At 43.3% G+C, this 21,721-nt stretch overlaps 2 protein-coding genes across 2 annotated transcripts in view; both read right to left on the reverse strand.

The window, feature by feature from the left end:
* EIF5A2 (eukaryotic translation initiation factor 5A2) overlaps positions 1 to 21,721 on the reverse strand; it is a 568,757-nt gene that overhangs the window by 254,893 nt on the left and 292,143 nt on the right. The window lies entirely within an intron of this gene.
* The window catches only part of SLC2A2 (solute carrier family 2 member 2), a 106,266-nt gene that overhangs the window by 38,331 nt on the left and 46,214 nt on the right, over positions 1 to 21,721 (reverse strand). Inside the window, exons 6-7 of the mRNA XM_073626201.1 lie at positions 18,841 to 19,003; positions 344 to 534 (exon numbers count right to left, since the gene is read on the reverse strand). Of these exons, the coding sequence (XP_073482302.1) occupies positions 344 to 534; positions 18,841 to 19,003 (354 nt within the window). The remainder of the gene's footprint in view (positions 1 to 343; positions 535 to 18,840; positions 19,004 to 21,721) is intronic.

The following is a 21,721-nucleotide window of genomic DNA, read 5'->3' on the forward strand; positions in this document are numbered from 1 at the left end:
CATTTTTTTCCCACAAGTGTAACTTGCTTACGGAATGACAGAAAAGTAGCACTCTTTTAGGACTCATTCACACGCATTGCACTATTTGTAACTTTTTTCGTTAATGTACCTATTGGTCCCCAGTTACAGCCTATGCAAAATTTTAAGTTTATAAAATTGCACAAGTACCAAACAGGAGCCCTCAGGTAACCTGAAAAAGAATGGAAACGTTGGGGGGAGGATTTGGATGGATATGGTTGTAATTCATTATACTTGTGGATTTTTTGCATATGTTGGCAAGCATGTTGTGCATTTATAAGATATACTGTAATTTCTCGAAATTTCCAACAATTGTAGAACTTACCCCATTAATTCCTGAGAACTGCTGAGACATGTGCAGTACCAGTGAAACTATAAGTGGCTGTCTGTAATTTGAAGATTTAAGTAGCTGAAAGATGGATACTTTCTTTTCACTGGCTGCCTCTTCCTTCTCCCTCCTCATCTCCTCGAGGTCTTTGGATGGGTCATAATAATCTCCTCTAAGCTTTTTCAAAACTGCAAATGGGGCACAAAAATAAAGAGAAAAATAGGTTGAGGCCATGGGATTGCAAATGTGAATCAGAGTGTCTACTTCTTGGTTTTAAGTAAGTTGACCACTTTTCCAATCATCGTTTCAAATAAATATTATAGCTATAAATATTGTAGGTATCAAATTGTCTTGTCATTACACAAGATTGTAAATCTTTAAATCTTTTTTATTGTTATGTCACATGACCAGGATTAGTTTTGCTTTTGGTTTACCTCTATTCCTGTTGTAATTTTGATGGATGATCGAAATTAGCTATCAGCATTAGTTTTATTAAACTCTCACAGATTTTGACTGATGGTGATTGTCATTCCTGGGCCAAGCGGCAGCAGCCAGAACAACAGACTTTGAACATGGGTTTGGACTGAGACCAGAGTCAAATCCTGGCACATTAGTAATTTTGAAATGAATACATTCTGATAAACCCAATTAACATTTACTAATGAGATATTTATTTATGCAGTATATGTGTCTAAGCACTCACAGTTCATGTGCCTTGCTCTTCGATCGCTGCTTCCCCAAACTTTCTGACAGGGTAAGCTCGCACTAACTGTGTCACTTGGGGCCAATCATGAGGGACACCACAGTCTCCAGCTTGGAGCTTAGCTTGGAGGGGAGCAGGGGTGTGGCCTTCCAACCCTAGGCTTCGGGGCTCTCTATTTGTGTTGACATGTACAGTGTAGGGACAATTGGCCGGGAGCATACAAGCAAGGGTGGCCCTGAAGGCTCCCTCAAGGCAATGTACCCACCCTAAAACAGAAAACCAGCAGTGTGGACTATCAAAATTCAGAACACATGCAAGATTTTAAAGATGATGAAGCAGTAGACAAGGTAAGTGAGCTACTGTAATAGTTAACAAAATGTAGTGTTTAATAATACTTTGGGGGGGAGTTACTAAAACTGGAGTACACAGAATCTGGTGCAGCTGTGCATAGTAATCAACAAGCTTTTAGATTTTATTGTCAAAGCTTAATCGAGCAAACTGCAGTTAGAAGCTGATTGGTTACTACGCAAAGCTGGATCGAATTCTGTGCACTCCAGTTTTGGTAAGTCCACCTCTTTTTAGGCCTACATTTTGACTTGACATTAAAAACTCCCTTGTGGATGCATACCAATTGACACAGACATGTGTAATTACCTACTGAATGAGTACTGCTATTGGTGGTTATACCCGATCGGACCACCTATTGTTCTCTATGGAGCGGCAGATGTGAGCAGACATGTGTCCACTGACACCCACCGGCATCCAATCCAACCTGGTCTGCTAAAAACAGACAGGTAGGCAGTCCATTTCCATCCAATCTCCCCATGGAGGACAGTAGGCTGTGTCCGTGTCTATTTTGCAAAGAGGAGTGGACACTGACCTGTTATCCGCCTGTTTAGCAGAGATCAGTAAAGAGAATCTTTGCTAAGCAGAGAATCAGATGGATTACACTCCTTCTGAAAGGGAACTTAGACAACATTGTCCATCAAGGGAGATTTTATTATTTAATATTGCCAAGACCTTTAATATGTTAGCTTTAAATAAAATCTATCATTAAAAGGTTTATTTTTCAGTCCTGTCCCCTTTGGGACAAACTATATGTAGTACATTGTCCCTTGTATCTAAGTGCTTACTAAACCTTAGTTATGAGTATGGACCTGCCCCCCTCCCCTCCTGCTGTGGTCAATCCAATGACAGATTGTAAGGAGAGAGTTGATTAATAGCTGCAGCTTGTTTTGGCTGTAAAAACTTTCCTGGGACAGTCAACAGCAAGAGGAATGCAGAGAGAGGGGGGATGTCTCAGCTTCTGCATTTGTTTTGCCATTTCTTCTCTGTGGAATGTGTTTACAATCAAGACAAACTGCAGCTATGAATCAGCCATTGGCTATAGCAGGCGGGTGGGTGGAGCAGGTCCATGCTCATAACTAGGGTTAGGAAGCACTTGGAAACATGGGATAAAGTTCTATGTGTACTTTGTCCCATAGTGGACAGAACTGTAAAATAAATTTTCTGATGACAGATCTTCTTTAATAGACAATAGATACTACTTTATTGTTATTGTATACATACAGTACATAGGTACTCTTTACAACCTTGATAAATTTAATTGTATGGCCACTATGGCCTGCTGTGGCCAACAGTTGATTCATAGCTGCTGCTTGTCTTGACTGTAAACACTTTCCACAGACAAGTAATAGCAAAAGAAATGAAGAAGCTGGGATATCCCCACACCCTCTTTAGTTAGAACAGGAGGTTGATACAAGCCAAAAGAAAACAGATAATAGTTCCAGCCATTCAGGAATGGAGGGACAATGTCATTATATCCAAAAAGATTGTGGAAACACCTTCAAAAGAGTTTTCACAGCTGCTATCTAGGAATTATTAGAGAGCTGTCACATGAGATGAGGGAGCAAGAAATAGATAGCAAGAGGAATGACCTGGGGCACTAACATTTTATTTCCTGTAAAGCTCTTCTTTTTTAGTTTCTTTATATTACTAATATATAAACTATAGGCAAAACATGATGTATATTTTTACATTTTTTTTGTAGTGTGAGTCTCTAGTATGTGCTAGAGTTAGTGTAGGTTTTTGTTAGTGTAGGTAAATTTAGTTAGCTCAGGGCTAAGCCTGAGCTATGGAATCTGGGTCAGGGTTCAGTGACTCATCTGGCAGCTCTTCTTCGGCACTTCCCCCTGGTCTGGAAGTTTGTAGAAACTTCTAGAACTAGAGGGTGGGAGTAAGGAGGGGCTGTCGTGCATATTTATGAGGCCTTAGCCAATCCCCAGTGAAGGGCTGACAGGGGGCAGAGCCTACCTCATAAATAGACATGAGCCATGCCAGCAGGGGCAGTCAGGTGGAAGATGGAGATACAGTGCTGAGGAGGCTGTCGGTGGCCCTCAGAGTAAGTAGCACTGTGGGGACTTCAAAGGGGGGAGACTGCCACATGTAGTCACTATTATAAATGGGCCCCTTAATCTTATTAGTGGAATTCCCTATTTAGGAAGAAAAGACTTTAAGGCACTTGTAGGCCAGTATATAGAACAACAATTTAAGGGAGTAATACAACAAAAGAATCTGAGATGTATGTCCAGTTTGTTTTTGCTTATTGTTAATTAAAAAAAAAAAAATTGGTAATAGCAAAGAAACACAGGGCTCAGACACACGGGTACAATTCCCCTTAGACTAGGTTCACACTGCTGCAATCAGATTTTGATCTGACTTTCAGTGCGTATACATATGTAGTGTAACTTGGATGTGGTTTGCAATTTCTATGGGGCCAAGTTGGAATTGCACCAAAGTAGTACAGGAATCTTTTCCAAAATCGTGGCGTGCTGTGTTGCATTGATGTAAATGGGCACCATTGAAAATAATTTGATTTCCATTGTCATGCGATTCTGTGCAACTCAAGTCACATCTGAAATCACACTAGTGTGAACGGAGCCTTAAAGGTTATATGCGCTGGTGTATTTTGTTGCCCCAGACCCGTGGTGCTGCATACAGCCACCTATAGACATGGATCAATATAGGGGGCTGAACACAGGTATATGCCACTACCTTTGTAAAGTGATGCATGTATTAAAATGTAAGGTCAGCATGCAGACTTTACAGCCATTTGGTAGCTTGGTATGTAAAGCAGGCAATCCAGTACTGCATTTTTGTTTAGTTTTCATTAGTAATAATGTCCCCATCCTCACGTGACAATGTGCAGGAATTATAGTTGGTTGCACAGGCAAAGTCCTGTGCACTGAAAATGGTGTGCACTGAAAAAGGTACAGCATGCAGTATTTTTGATTAATAATTGGAATTGTTGAGCTGTTACACATGTGCACAAGGGCAATCAAAATCAAGAGGCTTTTTGCACCAAGAGAGATTTTCCAACTGGCAGGATCCCATTCTCATACCTCCCAACCACTCCTGGTTCGCAAGGACTGTCCCAAGATTTCAAATAAATCCAAGTGTCCAGTGGTGGCCCATCCATAGGGGGCGCCCGGGCGCCGCCCCCCCTGCTGTAGTCACAAAAAAAATGTTTTTTTTTAAACGGCCCCTTTAAGAAAAAAAATATCACTAAGTGCACTGTGTTTGGGCGCCGGACAAAGTGCACTATGGAAACTCCACATCCATGCAATTACGTGATTTCAGACGCCGTGCTTCATTGGCGGGATTTGGAGCTGCTTTACGGCGAAATAGATCGCGCCAAACAGCATCTGCCCAGCCAGGTGCTTTGTTCTCAGTGTGAGAACAAAGTCACTTCCAGCGGGCTACAAAAAGATGGCCGCCGTGAGGACTAATCCCCTTGTGTTCAGTGGAGAGGGGAGGCCCCTCCCCTCTCCACTGAACACGAAGAAAACCAGAAACTAGCACAGACACGGCTTGAAGGACTGCTGTGCTGCCGGGGACACAGACAACACACAGAAAGGTGATAGACAGAGGGAATTATTGGGGCAGGATGATAGAGGACCCTGCTGCTCTGCTGGGGACACAAATGTAAGGAGTGGCTCTGCTGGGGACACAGATATAAGGAGGGACTCTGCTGGGGACACAGATGTATCGAGGGGCTCCGCTGGGGACACAGATGTAAGGAGGGGCTCCGCTGGGGACACAGTTGTAAGAAGGGGCTCTGCTGGGGACACAGATGTAAGGAGGGGCTCCGCTGGGGACACAGATGTAAGAAGGGGCTCCGCTGGGCACACAGATGTAAGGATGGACTACGCTGGGGACACAGATATAAGGAGGGGCTCAGCTTCTGTTTAAAGCGGAGTTCCAGTCCCCCAATTAATTTTTTAAATATTGTGCCGTAATTGTGTCCACTTCAACTGCAACATTTAGATAATGTGATTAATGTGGTCCATTTATTTTATGTTTAAATCGTGAACAACGAACCTGATCTCTGAAGCAGGCAGGCATCTCTGCTGTGGGCATCTGAAGCCCTCTTGTCCTCATTTCTTGGATCTGGTGCAGCTGGCTACCCAGCATGCACCTCCTGATCTCGCCCCTTTGCAGTAATGCCACTGTGTGGCGCTGTTTCAGTGTTAGGCGATTCCCATGGACTCCTGGGATAGATGATGCTGATATCCCAGGAGTCCATGCAAATCGCCTAGTGATGAAATTGCCTAGGCAGCCACAGCTGGAAGTGCTGCAGAAAATAATTGCAAGTAAGGTATCTACGAAAAAATAAGTTTGCCATTTATATTAGCATTCCGGTTGGGCATGATAATGATTGGACATTTAAAAAATGGGTGGAACTATGCTTTAACCACTTGTTCTCTGGAAGATTTAGCTCTCTTCATGACAGGCCATTTTTTGCAATACGGCACTGCGTTACTTTAACTTCTGCGTTTTTTATTTTTTGCACTATAAACAAAAAAATACCGACAATTTTGAAAAAAAAACTGTATTTTTTACTTTTTGCTTTAAAACACATCCAAAAAGAAAAAAAAAATATTTTATATTCTGCTACAGTTTTTGGTAAACAAAATTCCCTATAAGCGTTTATTAATTGGTTTGCGCAAAAGTTATATCATCTACAAACTATGGAATATTTTAATTTTTCTACTTGTACTGGCACGATCAGGGACCTAAAGCCGGACTGCGATACTGCGGTGGACAGTCGGGACACTAATTTACACTTTTGACACTTTTTGGGGACCAGTGTCACTAATACAGTGATCAGTGCTAAAAATATGCAGTTTCACTGTATTAATGACTGGCTGGGAAGGGGTTAACATCAGGGGCAATCAAAGAGTTAAATGTGTTCCTAGCTGGTGTTTTACTAAACTGTGGGAGGTGCTTGCACTAGGGGAAGGAATAGATCCATGTCCCTGTTTTGCAGGAACACAGGATCAATGCCTTCCCCGCTGACAGAACGGCAATCTGCCTTGTTTACATAGCCAGACTGCCGCTCTGCCTGTGTAACGAATAATCGGTGGGTGCCGGCGGACATTATTAGCTCTCACTGTAAATCATCACAGCGGGAGCGGGCCGGCGCGTTTGTGCGCCCCCAGCCTAAGTGTTGGATCACGTAATATGTACATGATCCAGCGTATGAGAGCCAGCTTGCCATCATATATGCAAGTTATACGGTCGGCAAGCGATTAATCATCACTCTTTAAGCCACTCCCACTGTTAGGTGCAACCTGACCATAACCACCATTTGCTACACATACTGCAGTACCTATTTTTTGGCTCCATCACAGGGTTCCTCAGGTCCTTCATAATCCTTTATTATTTTAAGCTCTCTGTCTATTTTCAGTATATAAAAAACCAGATGTATTGCAAGTATTTTTTTAAATGATTGTGTTGAGGTTTATACTGTATGTATCCCTGAGACTCCAGCTTGTGACACAGCAATCAAAGCATATTTTATAGGTACAAGGAAGCCCAGGTTTTGTTTAACTATGGCCCTTAAGCCCCCTCCCACTATCATGTTTGGCCACACCCACTTTTTGCTGCTGCAATCTCCCTGAAATGTCCCTTATTCTCAAGTTCAAAAGATGGGAGGTATGCATTCTTCACTCCTCTATGAAATATACCGCTGCCAGTGTCAGGAAAGGAATGTGGTGGGTCTTAATGCTCATGAGATTTATGTAAGGATAAGCAGCTTTCTCAGTAACTATCGCTCCTGGGAAGATATCTGCCCATCTATGGCTAATCATAGACTTTAGAGGGCTGTTAGATGTGCAGCTATGATCCAACCATCTTGAGGGTAAAAGGTATTTAGAGTGCTGCAGGGACTTCATAATGTGTAACCTCAGCAGTGTAAAGCACACAAAGGTATATGAATGTAAGTTTCCTTTCACACGATCGGACCGTTCAGGTCCACCTGTCAGTTTTGACGGCGGACCTGAACGGGTGCTCCATGTTAGCCTATGGAGCGACGGATGTCAGCGGAGACATGTCCGCTGACATCCGACCCGGTCTGACCTGCTAAAAGCAGACGGATGGCCCCACGTCCAGGTCCGTCGCTGGCGGATCGGATCGGGTGAGATCTGATGAAAACGGACATGCTGTCCATTTTCATCCGATCCCTCCATAGGCGACAGCGGCGCCTGATAAGCCCCTCCCAGCTCAGTGAGCAGAGAGGGACCTGTCATCCGCCGGCTCAGCGGAGATCAACGGAGAGATCTCCCGCTGAGCCGGCGGACCGAGGCGGACTCTGTAGAATCGGAGTCCGCCTCGTGTGAAAGGGGCCTAAATGGGAGAGAGAAGAGGTCGCCAGTACTGGGAGAAGCAGGACAGGTTTTCTAATCACCTCTTTTACTCTGACAGCAGCTGTAGGCATTGTCAGAGATTTCATAGACATAAGATGATTGCTTGGTCTGTCCTAGAAGGGCAGATTGAGAAGCTGTCATGCATTCTTGGGTATCGATGAAACTGCTATAGACATCCTCTAGCCACTACTTTTAGGAAAAATACTTATTATGAAAGTGTGCTGCTGAAAATGTCTAATGTTCAGATTTACTTGTCTGTTCTAAGGTCTGCCATAGATGGTTTGAATCTCGGCCGCTTCAGTAGGAACTGGCTGAGATTTGAACCCTGTATGGGCAGGCTGAATATACCAAGTTGAACAATTGATCAACTTGGGTACAACCAGCCTGCTGTATTTTGCATGCGATTATCACTAGCGGCTGGTATAGCCGCTTACAATAATCACTGTCTTCTCCCAGCGGGGGAATAATGGCTCAGTGGGAGGAATTACACTGTCAACACTGACTGCGTGACTGCAGGAAAGAAATTCGCTCTGTGTATGGGCTGCTTAAAACTGACTGATCAATCCAAGTAGGGGGTTTACTGATTTTGAAGATTTGAAATACACACACACACTGCAGGCCAATCTGATAGGTTGGAATATTTGGTATTTCAGCAATATGTGTCTTTCTTTTCATGCATCAGGGGACACAAAGCCATAGTAATTACTATGTGGGGTTATAGGCCACCATCAGGTGATGGACACTGGCACACCCTAAATTAAGAAGTGCACTCCCTATATAACCCCTCCCACTACTGGGAGTATTCAGTGTTTTTTCGCCAGTGTCTAAGGTGTTGGTCACGAGTAAAGATGTGCTGTGCTGAGCTCCACTGGAACAATCCTTGCTGGGGCTAGCCATGCTGACGGATCCATTCAGAGTGTCTTTTAGACCAGGTTGAATGGTACCCGGGCCTCGTATCCGAAAAAACAAGGTTTTTTGCTTGCAAATGCTTCTCTTTCTAGAGAGCTGGACCCTGGGATCCAGTACATTTGGTAGTAAGGCCAATAAAGTTTTACTGGCAGGGTGCTGTTGCAGGTCCAGGATTGTGGGATACCTCAAGGTTCCCCTGTTCCTGAAGGTTTTACGGAGCCCACCGTGAAGGGTGAAGATTGGGTCTGATGGATTTACCACAGATAACCCTGCGGAGGGAAAAGGTAAGTGTTGATTTTTTTCTGAAATTTTTTCATGTAAAGTCTCCTTTAACTGAATAATGTTGTCATGCCTATGTGTCACCACTGGGGACTGTGTTGAGCACTCACCGCCTCATGCTGGAAACAGTCACTGTGTCAGGAGCGAACACTTCCTCCTTCTCCTCTGGCCAAAACAGCAGATCCTCCGGTAAGAAAGGGGTGAATTGTCTCCCCGTTAGTGGTCCCTATGCTGGGATTCCCCCCTCGGGGCGGTTTTAAGCCCGGATACATTTAAATAAAGAATTTAAAAAGCCGTCCTTTTTTGAAAGGAGGGCAGAGCCATAGGCAATGCGGGGGGGCGGGGCTAACAGCGTTGGCGTTCTCAGATGCCAGGAACACGTGGAGGAAGTGTTTAAAAGCACACTGTGTGCTGCTGCTGGCTGTGGAGGGACACAAGAGCAAAGAGGTGGCATTGTTTCAGGTTTGGTGAGACAGGCATTTCCCTTGACACATTATTATTGCTTCAGGCTGGGCATTAATAGCAGCATTATATGGCTGGACTATAACCTAGCAGTGTATGCATTCCTTTTGGTATCGCCTCTGTTTATTGTACATTAAGGCTATGAGTGGAAGAGGGACCAGGAAATCCACAAAGGGTTCTAAGGGTCCGAGTGTTTTACAACAACCCAAATCCATGACCAAAAGAATGTCTTCCTCCTCTGAGAGTGATGTGGTCGGTCAGAATGAGCCGTCAGGGGGGACTGGTGTTGCAGCAACGCTGAACACTTCAGCCCCTGTATATATATCACACAGGAGGTTTTTTCTTCTACCATTTATAATGGAAAAGAAGATTTGATGCTATGATCACTTTCCATAGTGGGTTCAATCATAGCAGATCCCCATCCAGTGCTCAGGAACCTCATTTTGAGGTACAAGGGGCAGGGGATCAGGAAGGTCTTCCAAAGAGACCTGGAAAATACTAATATATCCTCTTCTGAGGATCCTAGTATGGAGGGAGTAATCTCACATTTCTGGTACACACCCTCACTAGATTGGTTCGTTTAACCCTTTTGCTGCCTGTAGTGCAGTCTAGTGATGAGCCCACCTCTGGTTGGGATCACTAAACTTCCCCGTCTGGGGATGCTTTTCCTATTTATTCATGGCTAAAAAAGCTGATATATTCAGAATGGGAACACCTGGATAAGCTGATAAAAATCTCACTTGTCCGGTAGACAATGCGCAAATGACAAAGGATTCAACAGATAAAAAGTTGAAACTTCTGCTTAAGAACAACATGTCTCTGTGTCAGGTTCTGTAGCGCAGCCGATTCTTACGGCAATTGGGTATCTCAGTCCATAAAGGATCAGTTTGTAGAGATACTTAAGAATCTTCCTGATCAGCAGGCACATGCAATGGGCTGGCGTATCAGATGCACTTTTACGGTGGATGCAATGATAAATTGTATCATTCAAGCCTCACGGCTTATGCTGGGACTAGTACATACACACAGAGTCCTGTGGCTGGTAAATTGGTCAGCCGAAGCACCATGTAAAAACTCCTAGCCAGTTTCCCTTTTCATTGTGAACGGTTATTGGAGATGATCTGGATAAATATATCCAAAGGATTTCTAATGGGAAAAGTTCTCTTTTGCCAGTAAAGAAGAAGTTCAAACATTTCTCCTTTTAGCATGCTTCCTCTCAGTACCAGGGGCATCTGCCCCTAGGCAGTCTCAACGGCCTTCACCATCAAGCTCAAGATGTAGACCTCAGGGACAGTCCCAGGGCCAGAAGAGGTCTTGGGGCAGAAAGCCTGACAAAGCAATATGCTAAGGCCTCCTTATGAAGGAGCACCCTGCTCGCTCGGGTGGGGGGGGGGGGGGGGGAGCTGCTGCAATTTTTAAATCTGGCAGGAACAATGTCAGGACAGATGGGCTTCCTCAGTTTCTCTAGGTTACAAACTAGAGTTCCGAGAGTTCCTGTTTCCTCGTTTTCTAAAGTCAAATGTTTACAGAAATCCAGAGGAAAGAAGTCTCTCTTTTTAGCTCTGGATCATCTTTTATCTCAAGAGGTGATATCTTAGGTTCCCTTAGAGGAACAGAGCTCAGGGTTTTATTCAAACCTTTTGTTCTTACGGTTCCAAAACCAAACGGGGAGGTAAGACCCATTTTAGATCTCAAAGATCTGAACCAGTACTTAAATATCTGGTCCTTTCGCATGGAGTCAATCCAAACGGTGGTCTCCATTTTGCAAGGAGGAGAGTTCTGGCATCAATTGATATCAAAGATGCATATCTCCACATACCGAAATTTCCCGTTCATCAGAAATTTCTACACTTCGAAGTAGAAAATCGCCATTTTCAGTTTGTGGTTCTGCCATTTGGTCTAGCCACTGCATCACGGGTATTCACAAAAATCCTGACACCTCCCTTAGTCAGGTTATCGGCCCAGGGCATAACGGTCCTAGCCTATTTAGATGCTCTGCTTTTGGTAGATCAATCAGTCTCTGGTCTAAACCAAAGTTTAATCGCTGCTGTAAGCTACCTGGAATGCCTAGGTTGAATACTCAACCTAGAAAAATCCTCCTTAAAACCATCAAGGAGATTACAGTTCTTGGGGCTAGTCATAGATACCGTATAAAGAAGGTATTCCTACCCCAGGCAAGAATTGGTTCCATTAAAGAACTAATTCAGCTTGTCAAAGCAAAGAGAAATCTTCCATTCAGATGTGCATAAAATTGTTAAGGAAAATGGTGGCCTCCTTCGAGGCCGTTCCTTATGTGAAGTTTCATTCAAGACTGCTACAAACGCTATTCTGTCGGTCTGGAACAAGAAGGTTCATGCTTTGGTTTTTTTCCAATGCTCTTATCCCCCCAGGTGTGTCTGAGCCTCAATTGGTGGTTAATGTCAGCAACCTCCAAAAGGGGAAATTCTTTTTTTTACCAGTATCTTGGAAAATGGTAACAACGGATGCCAGCCTTCTAGGTTGGCAAACAGTCCTGGAAGAAGCTTCTGTCCAGGGGAAATGGTCCAAGGACCAGAAAGGACCCTGTCCATCAACATTCTAGAAATTAGGGCAGTACATCTGGCCCTGGAGTTCTAGACGCTCAAGCTGCGGAATTGTCCTGTCAGGATTCAATCCAACAATGCCACGGCTATGGCTTGCATCAATCACCAAGGGGGAGTCCAAAAAGAAGTGAATCATGTTCTGGCTTGGGCAGAAAGCAACATACCTTGTCTATCAGCAATGTCCATTCCAGGGATAGAGAATTGGCAGGCGGACTATTGAGTCGCCAACTATTGTTTCCGAGACAATGGTTCCTTCACCCCGACATCTTCCTCTCGATATGTCAAGAATGGGGTATTCCGAACATAGATCTGTTCGAGTCCAGATTCAACAACAAAGTCGACAATTTTGTGTCTAGGACGAAGGATCCGCTAGTGTGTGAAACAGATGCCTTGGTCTTCCCAATAGGATCAGTTTTTTTTCACTGATCTATGCGTTCCAGTTCTGCTACTTCCACGCCTTCTCCGCAGAATCAAGCAGGAAGGGGAAGAGGCAAATCTGGTGGTCCTAGTGTGGCCCAGGAGATCTTGGTTTGCTGAGATCATAAAGATGGCAGTAGAAGTCCCTTGAACCCTGCCATTATGGCCAGACCTTCTAGCTCAAGGTCCGGTAATCCATCCTACCTTAAAAACGCTAAATTTAGCGGTTTTTCTATTGAAACCCACATTCTAAAGGATCGTGGGTTATCTCCTTCAGTAGTGTCTACTTTGATTAATGCTAGGAAGCCGGCCTCCAGAGTCATTTACTTTAGAATCTGGAAGGCACATATTTTCTGGTATGGATCCAGGGGTTGGCACCACTGGAAGTATGTCATGGGTAGGATTCTTGAATTCCTGCATATGGGATTAGAAATTAACCTGGCCCTGAACAATCAAGGGCCAGGTCGCGGCCTTATCAATATTTTTTCAACAGCCTCTTGCTTCTCACTCTGGTGCGTACTTTTATGCAGGGGGTAACAAGAATTAATCCCCCTGTCAGGGCACCTCTAAATCCTTGGGATTTAGGATTCTTGAATTTCTGCATATGGGATTAGAAATTAACCTGGCCCTGAACAATCAAGGGCCAGGTCGCGGCCTTATCAATATTTTTTCAACAGCCTCTTGCTTCTCACTCTGGTGCGTACTTTTATTCAGGGGGTAACAAGAATTAATCCCCCTGTCAGGGCACCTCTAAATCCTTGGGATTTGAATTTTTAGTCTTGTCGGCTTTACAGAATCAGCCTTTTAAACCTATACAGGAAATTCCGTTAGTTCTTTTAAAGAAAAATAGTCTGTTTGGTTGTCATATCTTCTGCCAAGAAGAATATCGGAATTGGCGGCTCTGTCTTGTAAAGAGCCATATTTTAAATCATGCATAAGGATAAGGTGGTATTGCGGCCTCATCCTAAATTTCTACCGAAAGTGATGACCGGTTCTCATTTGAACCAAGATATTATTCTGCCTTTTTTCCCAGTCTCGAGCTAAAGAAAAGAAGGCACTACAGTCCCTTGATGTAGTAAGAGCGGTTAGGAAAACACTCAGATTCGCAAAAACAGATATTTTGTTTGTGCTGCCAGAAGGTCCTAAAAGAGGACAAGCAGCATCGAAATCTACTATTTCCAAATGGATTAGTCAAGTGATTTTTCAATCTTATGGTCTGAGGAAGAAGGTTCCTCCTTTTCATGTTAAAAAACATTCCACCAGGGCTGTTAGTGCCTCATGGGCAGTGCGTTACCAGGCCTCTATGGCTCAGATCTGCAAGGCCGCAACTTGGTCTTCAGTCCATACATTTACCAAATTCTATCAAATCGATGTAAAAGGTCATGAGGATATTGCCTTTGGGCATAGTGTACTGCAGGCTGTAGTATAAGTCCTCTGGCCTCTTAATGCCCTACCTTTTATTGTGTCTCCCTCCCTTCAGTTGCCATTGCTATGGGACATCCCACATAGTAATTACTATGGCTCTGTGTCCCCTGATGTATGAAAAGAAAACAGGATTTTTAAAACAGCTTACCTGTAAAATCCTTTTCTTTGAGGTACATCAGGGGACACAGAGGTCCCTCCCTTCTTTGATATACACGTGTATTGCTTGGCTACAAAACTGAATACTCCCAGTAGTGGGAGGGGTTATATAGGGAGTGCACTTCTTAATTTAGGGCGTGCCAGTGTCCATCACCTGAAGGTGTCCTATAACCCCACATTAATTACTATGGCTCTTTGTCCCCTGATGTACCTCAAAGAAAAGGATTTTACAGGTAAGCTGTTTTAAAAATCCTGTTTTTTATGACTGGATGAACAGGCTTGCTGGTGTTCTGTCAGATTAAGCGACCCGTCAGAATTGGTAACGGAAGTGACATTCCATTGCCGCCATCTTGCTATACCCCGCACTCCTTCACAGGAATGATACACCGCAAAGGGGGCAAGCAGACATCTTGTTACACCCAGCGGAGTTTTACATTTCACCGTTATTTTTAACAGGAAACGGAGCATATATGGTGAAATACATTATTTGGAAATCCAGCGGACTGTTTACATGCTCAATTATATATGCAGTGGTGTTCTGTCACATTAGCAAACCTGTGAGATCAGCAGGTTTTCCGCTGCTTTTAAAATTCAACATCTAAACAGTCCGTCGAATTTATAAATACTGTATTTCACCTTATAAGCTCCGTTTACTGTTAAAAATAACTGTGAAATGCAAAACTCCGATGGGTGTAACAAGATGTCCGCTTGTCCCCTTCTCGGTGTATCGTTCCTGTGGAGGAGTGCGGGGTGTAGCAAGATGGGGGGCGACGGGACCTCACTTCCTTTACCAATTCTGATGGGTCGCCATATCTGATTGAACACTGGCTAACAAAAAAGTATGCCTCTATTCAAACATTTCTTTAGGGGTTCTTGTGAAAAGACAAGAACCCCTGCCAGGTTTTCAGTGCTATCTGTGTACCCACTGGAAAAAAATCAGCCTCTCTATTTGTCTTTTATATTATTGTCAATAGGACAAAAAATTCAGGAAGTCCAAAATTTTACAGGTATAAATGGGGTTTTGGAGGCAATGGTGCAGTTACAGCTTAATTTCAGAACCAGATAAACCCCCTTGATAAATCTTTCAGCTACTATATTCATTCCTTATTGCACACATCTCTAGAATTATGAATGAGAATGTTACCATGACTAATAAATATCTTTGTTCTATTTAACCAAGCAATAGGTTTGTTTTTTAGTATTAACTACATGTATCTTATCTTTGTTAACTTTTAACCAGAGTTCAGGGATAATCTACATAGACAGTGATAAATGTAAATGAATACCTGCAGCTACTAGATTCAAGCTTGGAAAACAACATGATTACAAGGCCTCTTGCAGTCAAGAGAATAGACTTATAGCTTTCTTTGGGGTTAAAAGTCCATTACCTTTACAGTTTTTAAATTTATTTATTGTATCTCCATCTTTTTTTTTTACTGTACATATGTTGAACAAAGTTTTGTTGGTATATTAGCTGAGAAAATTAATCAAAGTCTAACTTCACCTTTGTTTTAAAAAAGATGGACAGAAGGATCTTTGAAAGGAAAAGATGAATAGAATTGTGTAAAAAAAAAAATAGGAACAGTCATTTAACAATATTTTTTTTATATTCACTTTTTTTAAACTTTTGTAGGACATGTTCAAACAGTAAACAGACAATGTAGGGATATACAGTGGGTATAGAAAAAGACAGACACAGTTTTTGTTTTATCCAGCTGTGTTTACAACTTATAACATCCAAGTGAATGATATAACACCAACGTGGCAGGAAAAAAAAAAAAAAAGATTCAAAAACACAATCACGGAGTTGGAAAAAAAGATACCCCCTTGTGTCTTTATTTTGTTGAACCACTTTTTACTTTAATTACAGCCTTTAGTCCATTAGGATATGTCTCTACTAACTTTGCACATCTAGACTTTGCAATATTTGCCCACTCTTCTTTGCAGAAATGCTCAAATTCAGTTAAATTTGATGGTGACTGTTTGAGGACTGCAGTCTTCAAGTCATTCCACAGATTTTCAATGGGGTTTAACTCTGGGCTCTGACTAGGCCATGCAAGGATATTCACCTTTTTCTCCGTCAACCACTGTGTGGTCATTTTTGCTGTGTGCGTTGGGTCATTGTCATGTTGGAAGGTAAACCTTCTTCCCAATGACAACTTTCTGGAAGAGAGCAGAAGATTTTCCTCAAGAATTTGATGGTATTTTGCCCCTTCCATTTTTCCTTCTATCCTGACAAGTGCTCCAGTCCCTGCTGCAGAGAAACACCCCCATTACCACCTCCATGCTTTACTGTAGGAATGGTGTTATTTGGATGGTGAGCTGTATTGGATTTTCGCCAGACATATCATTTGGTGTTGAGGCCAAATAATTCAATTATAGTCTCATCTGACCATAACACCTTTTTCCACGTGGCCTCAGAATCAAGGTGCGTTTTGGCAAAGCTCAGTCGTGACTGCATGTGGTCTTTCTTGAGGAGTGGCTTTTTTCTTGTAACCCTCCCATACAAGCCACATTTGTGGAGAATTTGTGATATTGTTGTCACATGCACACAATGACCACTCTTTGTCATAAATTCCTGCTACTGCTTCAGAGTTGCTGTATACCTCTTGGAAGCCTCTCTGACCAGTTTCCTTCTGGCTCTTTCATTTAGCTTGGGGCAATGTCCTGAACCAGGGAGGGTCTGTGTTGTACCAAATACCCTCCACTTCTTAATAATAGATTTAGCTGTGCTTCTAGGCATTTCTAAAACCTTAAAAAAAAAATTGTATCCATCTCTTGACTTGTGCCTCTCCACATAGGTATTGGAGATCTTTTGATAGTGCCTTGCCACCAATAATTGATTGTTTGCTTTAGTTGCACTAGCATGGACTGAAATTCCCCAGGAAAGCTCTTTTCATGCTGAGCGAATCAAAATGACAACAGCTGATCACAGTTGAAAGTCAAATGGCTTTGTGTGTCATTGAGAAAGTGATTAGCTACATCTGATTGAGTTTACAAGTCATTTTTAGGAGGGGGGGGGGGGTGATCCTTTTTTTAAACTTTCTGTTTCTGTTTTTGATTTTGATTTTTTTTTTTTTCTAACATGTTGGTGTTATATTTTTCACTTGGATGTTATAAGTTGCACTGAGTAAATACAGCTGGATAAAACAAAAACTGTCTGTCTTCATTTCAGGCTGCAAACCAACAAAATGTAATTATTTTAGAGGGGGTGGTTCTTTCCTATACCCATTATAGAGGTTGATTTACTAAAAGAAAATAGGCTGTTAATTTTGCAAGGGAATTTCCCTTAGCTTAGTAAATGAGGTGAAGCTCAGATGACTTCCATCAGTAGCCTCCCAGGCAGTTTTCCCGAGTGTGGCTCGGGGTTAAATTTCAGTACCATTAGTGGTAACCCCGAGCCACACTCGGGATTACATTGCAGGATCTTGGTGCAGTGTACTTTCCTTGACCCCAGGATCCTGCGATGTCCCCCGCTGTGTCTGTGGGCTCTGTCCTCCGCGCCGATGTCCTGTGTGCTGGGCTCCGTTCCCTGCGAGCGTCGCGACGGACGGGGGCGGGGCCTGGCGGCAATTCAAAAAAGTGAAAATTCGTAACACATACAGTACACTGTAATCTTACAGATTACATTACTGTATGAAATTATTTCACATCCCTTTTGTCCCCAGTGCTTTGTCCAATGCCCTGCATGCAGTTTTATATGATATATACTGTTCTTTCTGTCTGGAAACTGGAGATTGTCCAAAGCAACCAAAAATTGTCCCTTTACATCAAAAGTGGTTTTAGACCAGCTAGAAAACAGCGATAGTAAATTAGAACACTTGCAGAATTGAACGATAGTGAATTGTGGGGAAATGTATTTTATTATTATTATATTATTATTTTTTATAATTATTTATATTTATTTATTATATTATAATGTATGATTTTGTGTTTCAAACTCCATCATACCCGGGATAGCTACTAGACTCTTGGTGGACAGATTTAAGTGTGTTATTGTTAAGATTTACAGGCCTACAATATAAAACGGCAAATTTCTATGCAAAATAATTGTACCGCTTTAAGACGCAAAAATCTGAAATAATTATACCGCCAGGGAGGTTAAGACACGTGCAAGGACATTCTTTTTTTTGTATCCTTGCACATGATTGTGATTTTCACCAGATTCACTAAGCTAAAGACAAATCACCCTGCAAAGTTAAAGTCTGTTGTAAAGTGAACAGCCTATTTGCCTTAAAGCAGAGTTCCACACAAAAATGGAACCCTTTTCGGAACCCTCTCCCCCTCTGGTGTCACATTTGGCACCTTTCAGGGGGCAGGAGGGGGCAGATACCTGTATAAGACAGATATTTGCACCCACTTCCGGGCATAGACTCCCGCGGGGGTCTACGCCACTTCCCGCCCCCCCGCACTGTCTGCTGGGAGACACTCGGGTTCCAGAGACAGAAGGGACCATTCGAATTGCGCAGCTCAACTCGCGCATGTGCAGTGGGGAACCAGGAAGTGAAGCCTCAAGGCTTCACCTCCTGATTCCCTTAACGAAGATGGCGGCGGCAGCATTAGAGAACCGAGGGACTGTTCGGCAACGGGTGCCGACATCACAAGCGCCCTGCAGGTGCAGTATTTGTAGCTGCTGACTTTGAAAAAAAAAACAATTTGGTGGACCTCCGCTTAAAGTAATTCATCCCTATAGAGTTTTTAAGCTCCCCTTACAGACTTTTGACTTTGATCTCAAGAAAACTACATCTTCATTTAGCCCTCCACCAAATCCTACATGACCTAACATACTACAGACATGTGATCATAGGAGCATGAGATTGACATTATTCATATTATTGTTATTGCTTTACTTACTTGTCTTAGCAGCTTCCTCCCTTCCAAGATTAATAAAAGCATATCTTGGGCTTTCTGGGCAAAAGAAAAGTAATATAGTTTGAATAACTGCTGGTACACCAGAAAGTCCCAAGAGGACAGGCCACAGTTTTTCACTGCCCAGGAGAAATTCTAGTCCAGCAACCTAAGAAAAAACAATACAGTTATTGCATCTACATCAAAACAGCACGACAGTCACTTTTGCATATTAAAGCTGCAGTCAGACAAAATTTTAAGGTATGTTAGGTATGCTGTTATGTTATGAGTTCCCTAAATAAAAATACATAAATTTGAGCAAGCATGGCATAAATCTAAATCCCTGCAGGACTTTACCCTCTACAAATCTGCCCTTCTCAAATAAAACTCCTGCCGCCTCACTGCTAAACAAACCTACTACAACACTCTCACCAAAACCCTCTCATCCAAACCTCGTCAACTATTTTCTACCCTTAATTCCTTACTTCACCCCCCACTGCCCCCACCCACCAACTTGCTTACCGCTCAACAGATTGCCAACCATTTCAAAAGCAAATTCGTCACAATTCGCAAGGCGATATCCAGCATTCCACTTCCTCCCCTACCCAACACATCAGGTCCAACACCACACTCAATACTCTCCTCCTTCTGCCCAGTTAACACCAATGAAGTTGATAAACTCCTCTCCATGGCCCACCTCACCACCTGTCAACTGGACCCTGTCCCCTCACAATTACAACCTGCCCACTCTACCCTAAACTCCCTAATCCACATCTTCAACCTCTCCCTCTCCTCCGGCACCTTTCCTTCCCCGCTCAAACATGCACTGGTTACCCCCACACTTAAAAACCCTCACTAGACCCCACCTGTTTGAACAACTTAAGACCCATCTCCCTGCTCCCATTTGCCTCCAAGCTCATCGAATGCCTTGTCAATGACCGAATGAGTCGCTACCACACGGACAACAACCTTCTTGACCCCCTACAGTCCGGCTTCTGTCCACAACATTCCACTGAAACTGCCCTACTAAAACTCACCAATGACCTACTAACTGCTAAAACCAATGGCTATTACTCCATACTCATACTCTTAGACCTCTCTGCTGCCTTCGACACAGTTGACCACCTGCTTCTCCTCAGCAAACTACACTCCCTTGGCCTCCGTGATTCTGCTTTATCCTGGTTCTCTTCCTACCTATCTCAGCGCACTTTCAGTGTTACTTACAACTCCATCTTCTCCGCTCCTCTTCCTCTTTCTGTTGGGGTACCCCAAGGCTCCGTCCTTGGGCCCCTCCTATTCTCACTCTAAACCTCTTCCCTGGGCCAGTTGATAACCTCCCATGACTTTCAATGCCACCTCTACGCCGATGACACCCAGATCTATTTCTCCACTCCTCAAATCACCCCCTGGATCTCAAACTTACTGAATGACATATCGGTATGGATGTCACACCACTTTCTCAAACTCAATCTTTCTAAAACTGAGCTTGTTATATTTCCTCCTTCCCGATCCCCCCTCATGACTTTACCATTAAGATCAACAGCACAACCATTGGTCCCCCCACACATGCCAGGGTGCTGGGTGTAATATTTGACTCTGACCTCTCCTTCAGCCCCCTCATCCAATCACTGGCTAAATCCTGCCACCTTAACCTCCGCAACATCTCCAGAATTCGACCCTTTCTGACTAATGACACCACAAAGCAACTTATTCACTCCTTGATTATTTCCCGCCTTGACTACTGCAACTCTCTCCCTAATGGCCTACCCTTATGCAAACTATCCCCCCTTCAGTTTATTATGAATGCTGCTGCTAGACTAATACACCTCACTAACCGATCCGTGACTGCGGCCCCACTCTGCCAATCCCTTCACTGGCTTCCCCTACCCCACTGTATAAAATTCAAAATGATAACCACAACATCGCCCTCAGCTACATCACCACCCTCATCTACAGATATCACCCAAATCGTCCCCTCTGCTCCTACCAGGACCTCCTGCTCTCTAGCTCCCTTGTTACCTCCTCCCATGCTCGCCTTCAGGACTTCTCCAGAGCCTCTCCCATCCTCTGGAACTCCCTGCCCCGGTATGTCCGATCAGCCCCTAACCTGTCCACCTTTAGAAGATCCCTGAAAACTCACTTATTCAAGGAAGCCTATCCCACACCCACCTAACAACTGTCCCGAGCCACCCCCATCAAATCATTCACCGCATCTATTACCTTTTGTACCACCACCCCCTCCCTTTTAGAATGTAAGCTCTACGAGCAAGGCCCTCCTGTCCCTTCTGTATTGAACTGTACCTGTAATTGTGCTGTCACCCCCTCTACATTGTAAAGCGCTGCGTAAACTGTTGGCGCTATATAAATCGTGTATAATAATAAAAATAATAAATTTGTTTACCACCTTTGGCTGGGTCCAATGTAGCAATTAAAGTGGTTGTAAAGCTCCCCTCTCAGCCCCTCAATACTTATTTAGGACCACATACACACTATTAGATTTTCTGCAGATTTTTGTCTTCAAATTTACCAAAACCATATAATATGAGGTCAAACCTTAATAGTTTCAATTTGTATGCAATCAGGCAGGCCCTTGCACTACATGGTTTTGGTAAATCTGAAGACAAAAATCTGCAGAAAGTCTAATAGTGTGTATGGGGTCTAAGCCTGATCCCAATCCAGCGGCTTGCTATGGGGGCAATCGGCGAGGGGGAGGGGCCCAGAGTGCCGGTGGGGAACCCGAGAAGAGGAGGATCTGGGCTGCTCTGTGCAAAACCACTGCACAGAGCAGGTAATTATAATATGTTTGTTTTTGTTTTTTAAGTAAAATTTTTTCCTTTACAATCACTTTAATAATAGGTTACTATGTACAGTATACGTATTAATTTTA

Source organism: Aquarana catesbeiana, linkage group LG04, assembly GCF_042186555.1.
Source record: "Aquarana catesbeiana isolate 2022-GZ linkage group LG04, ASM4218655v1, whole genome shotgun sequence".
In the NCBI taxonomy this organism is placed as follows: Eukaryota; Metazoa; Chordata; class Amphibia; order Anura; family Ranidae; genus Aquarana; species Aquarana catesbeiana.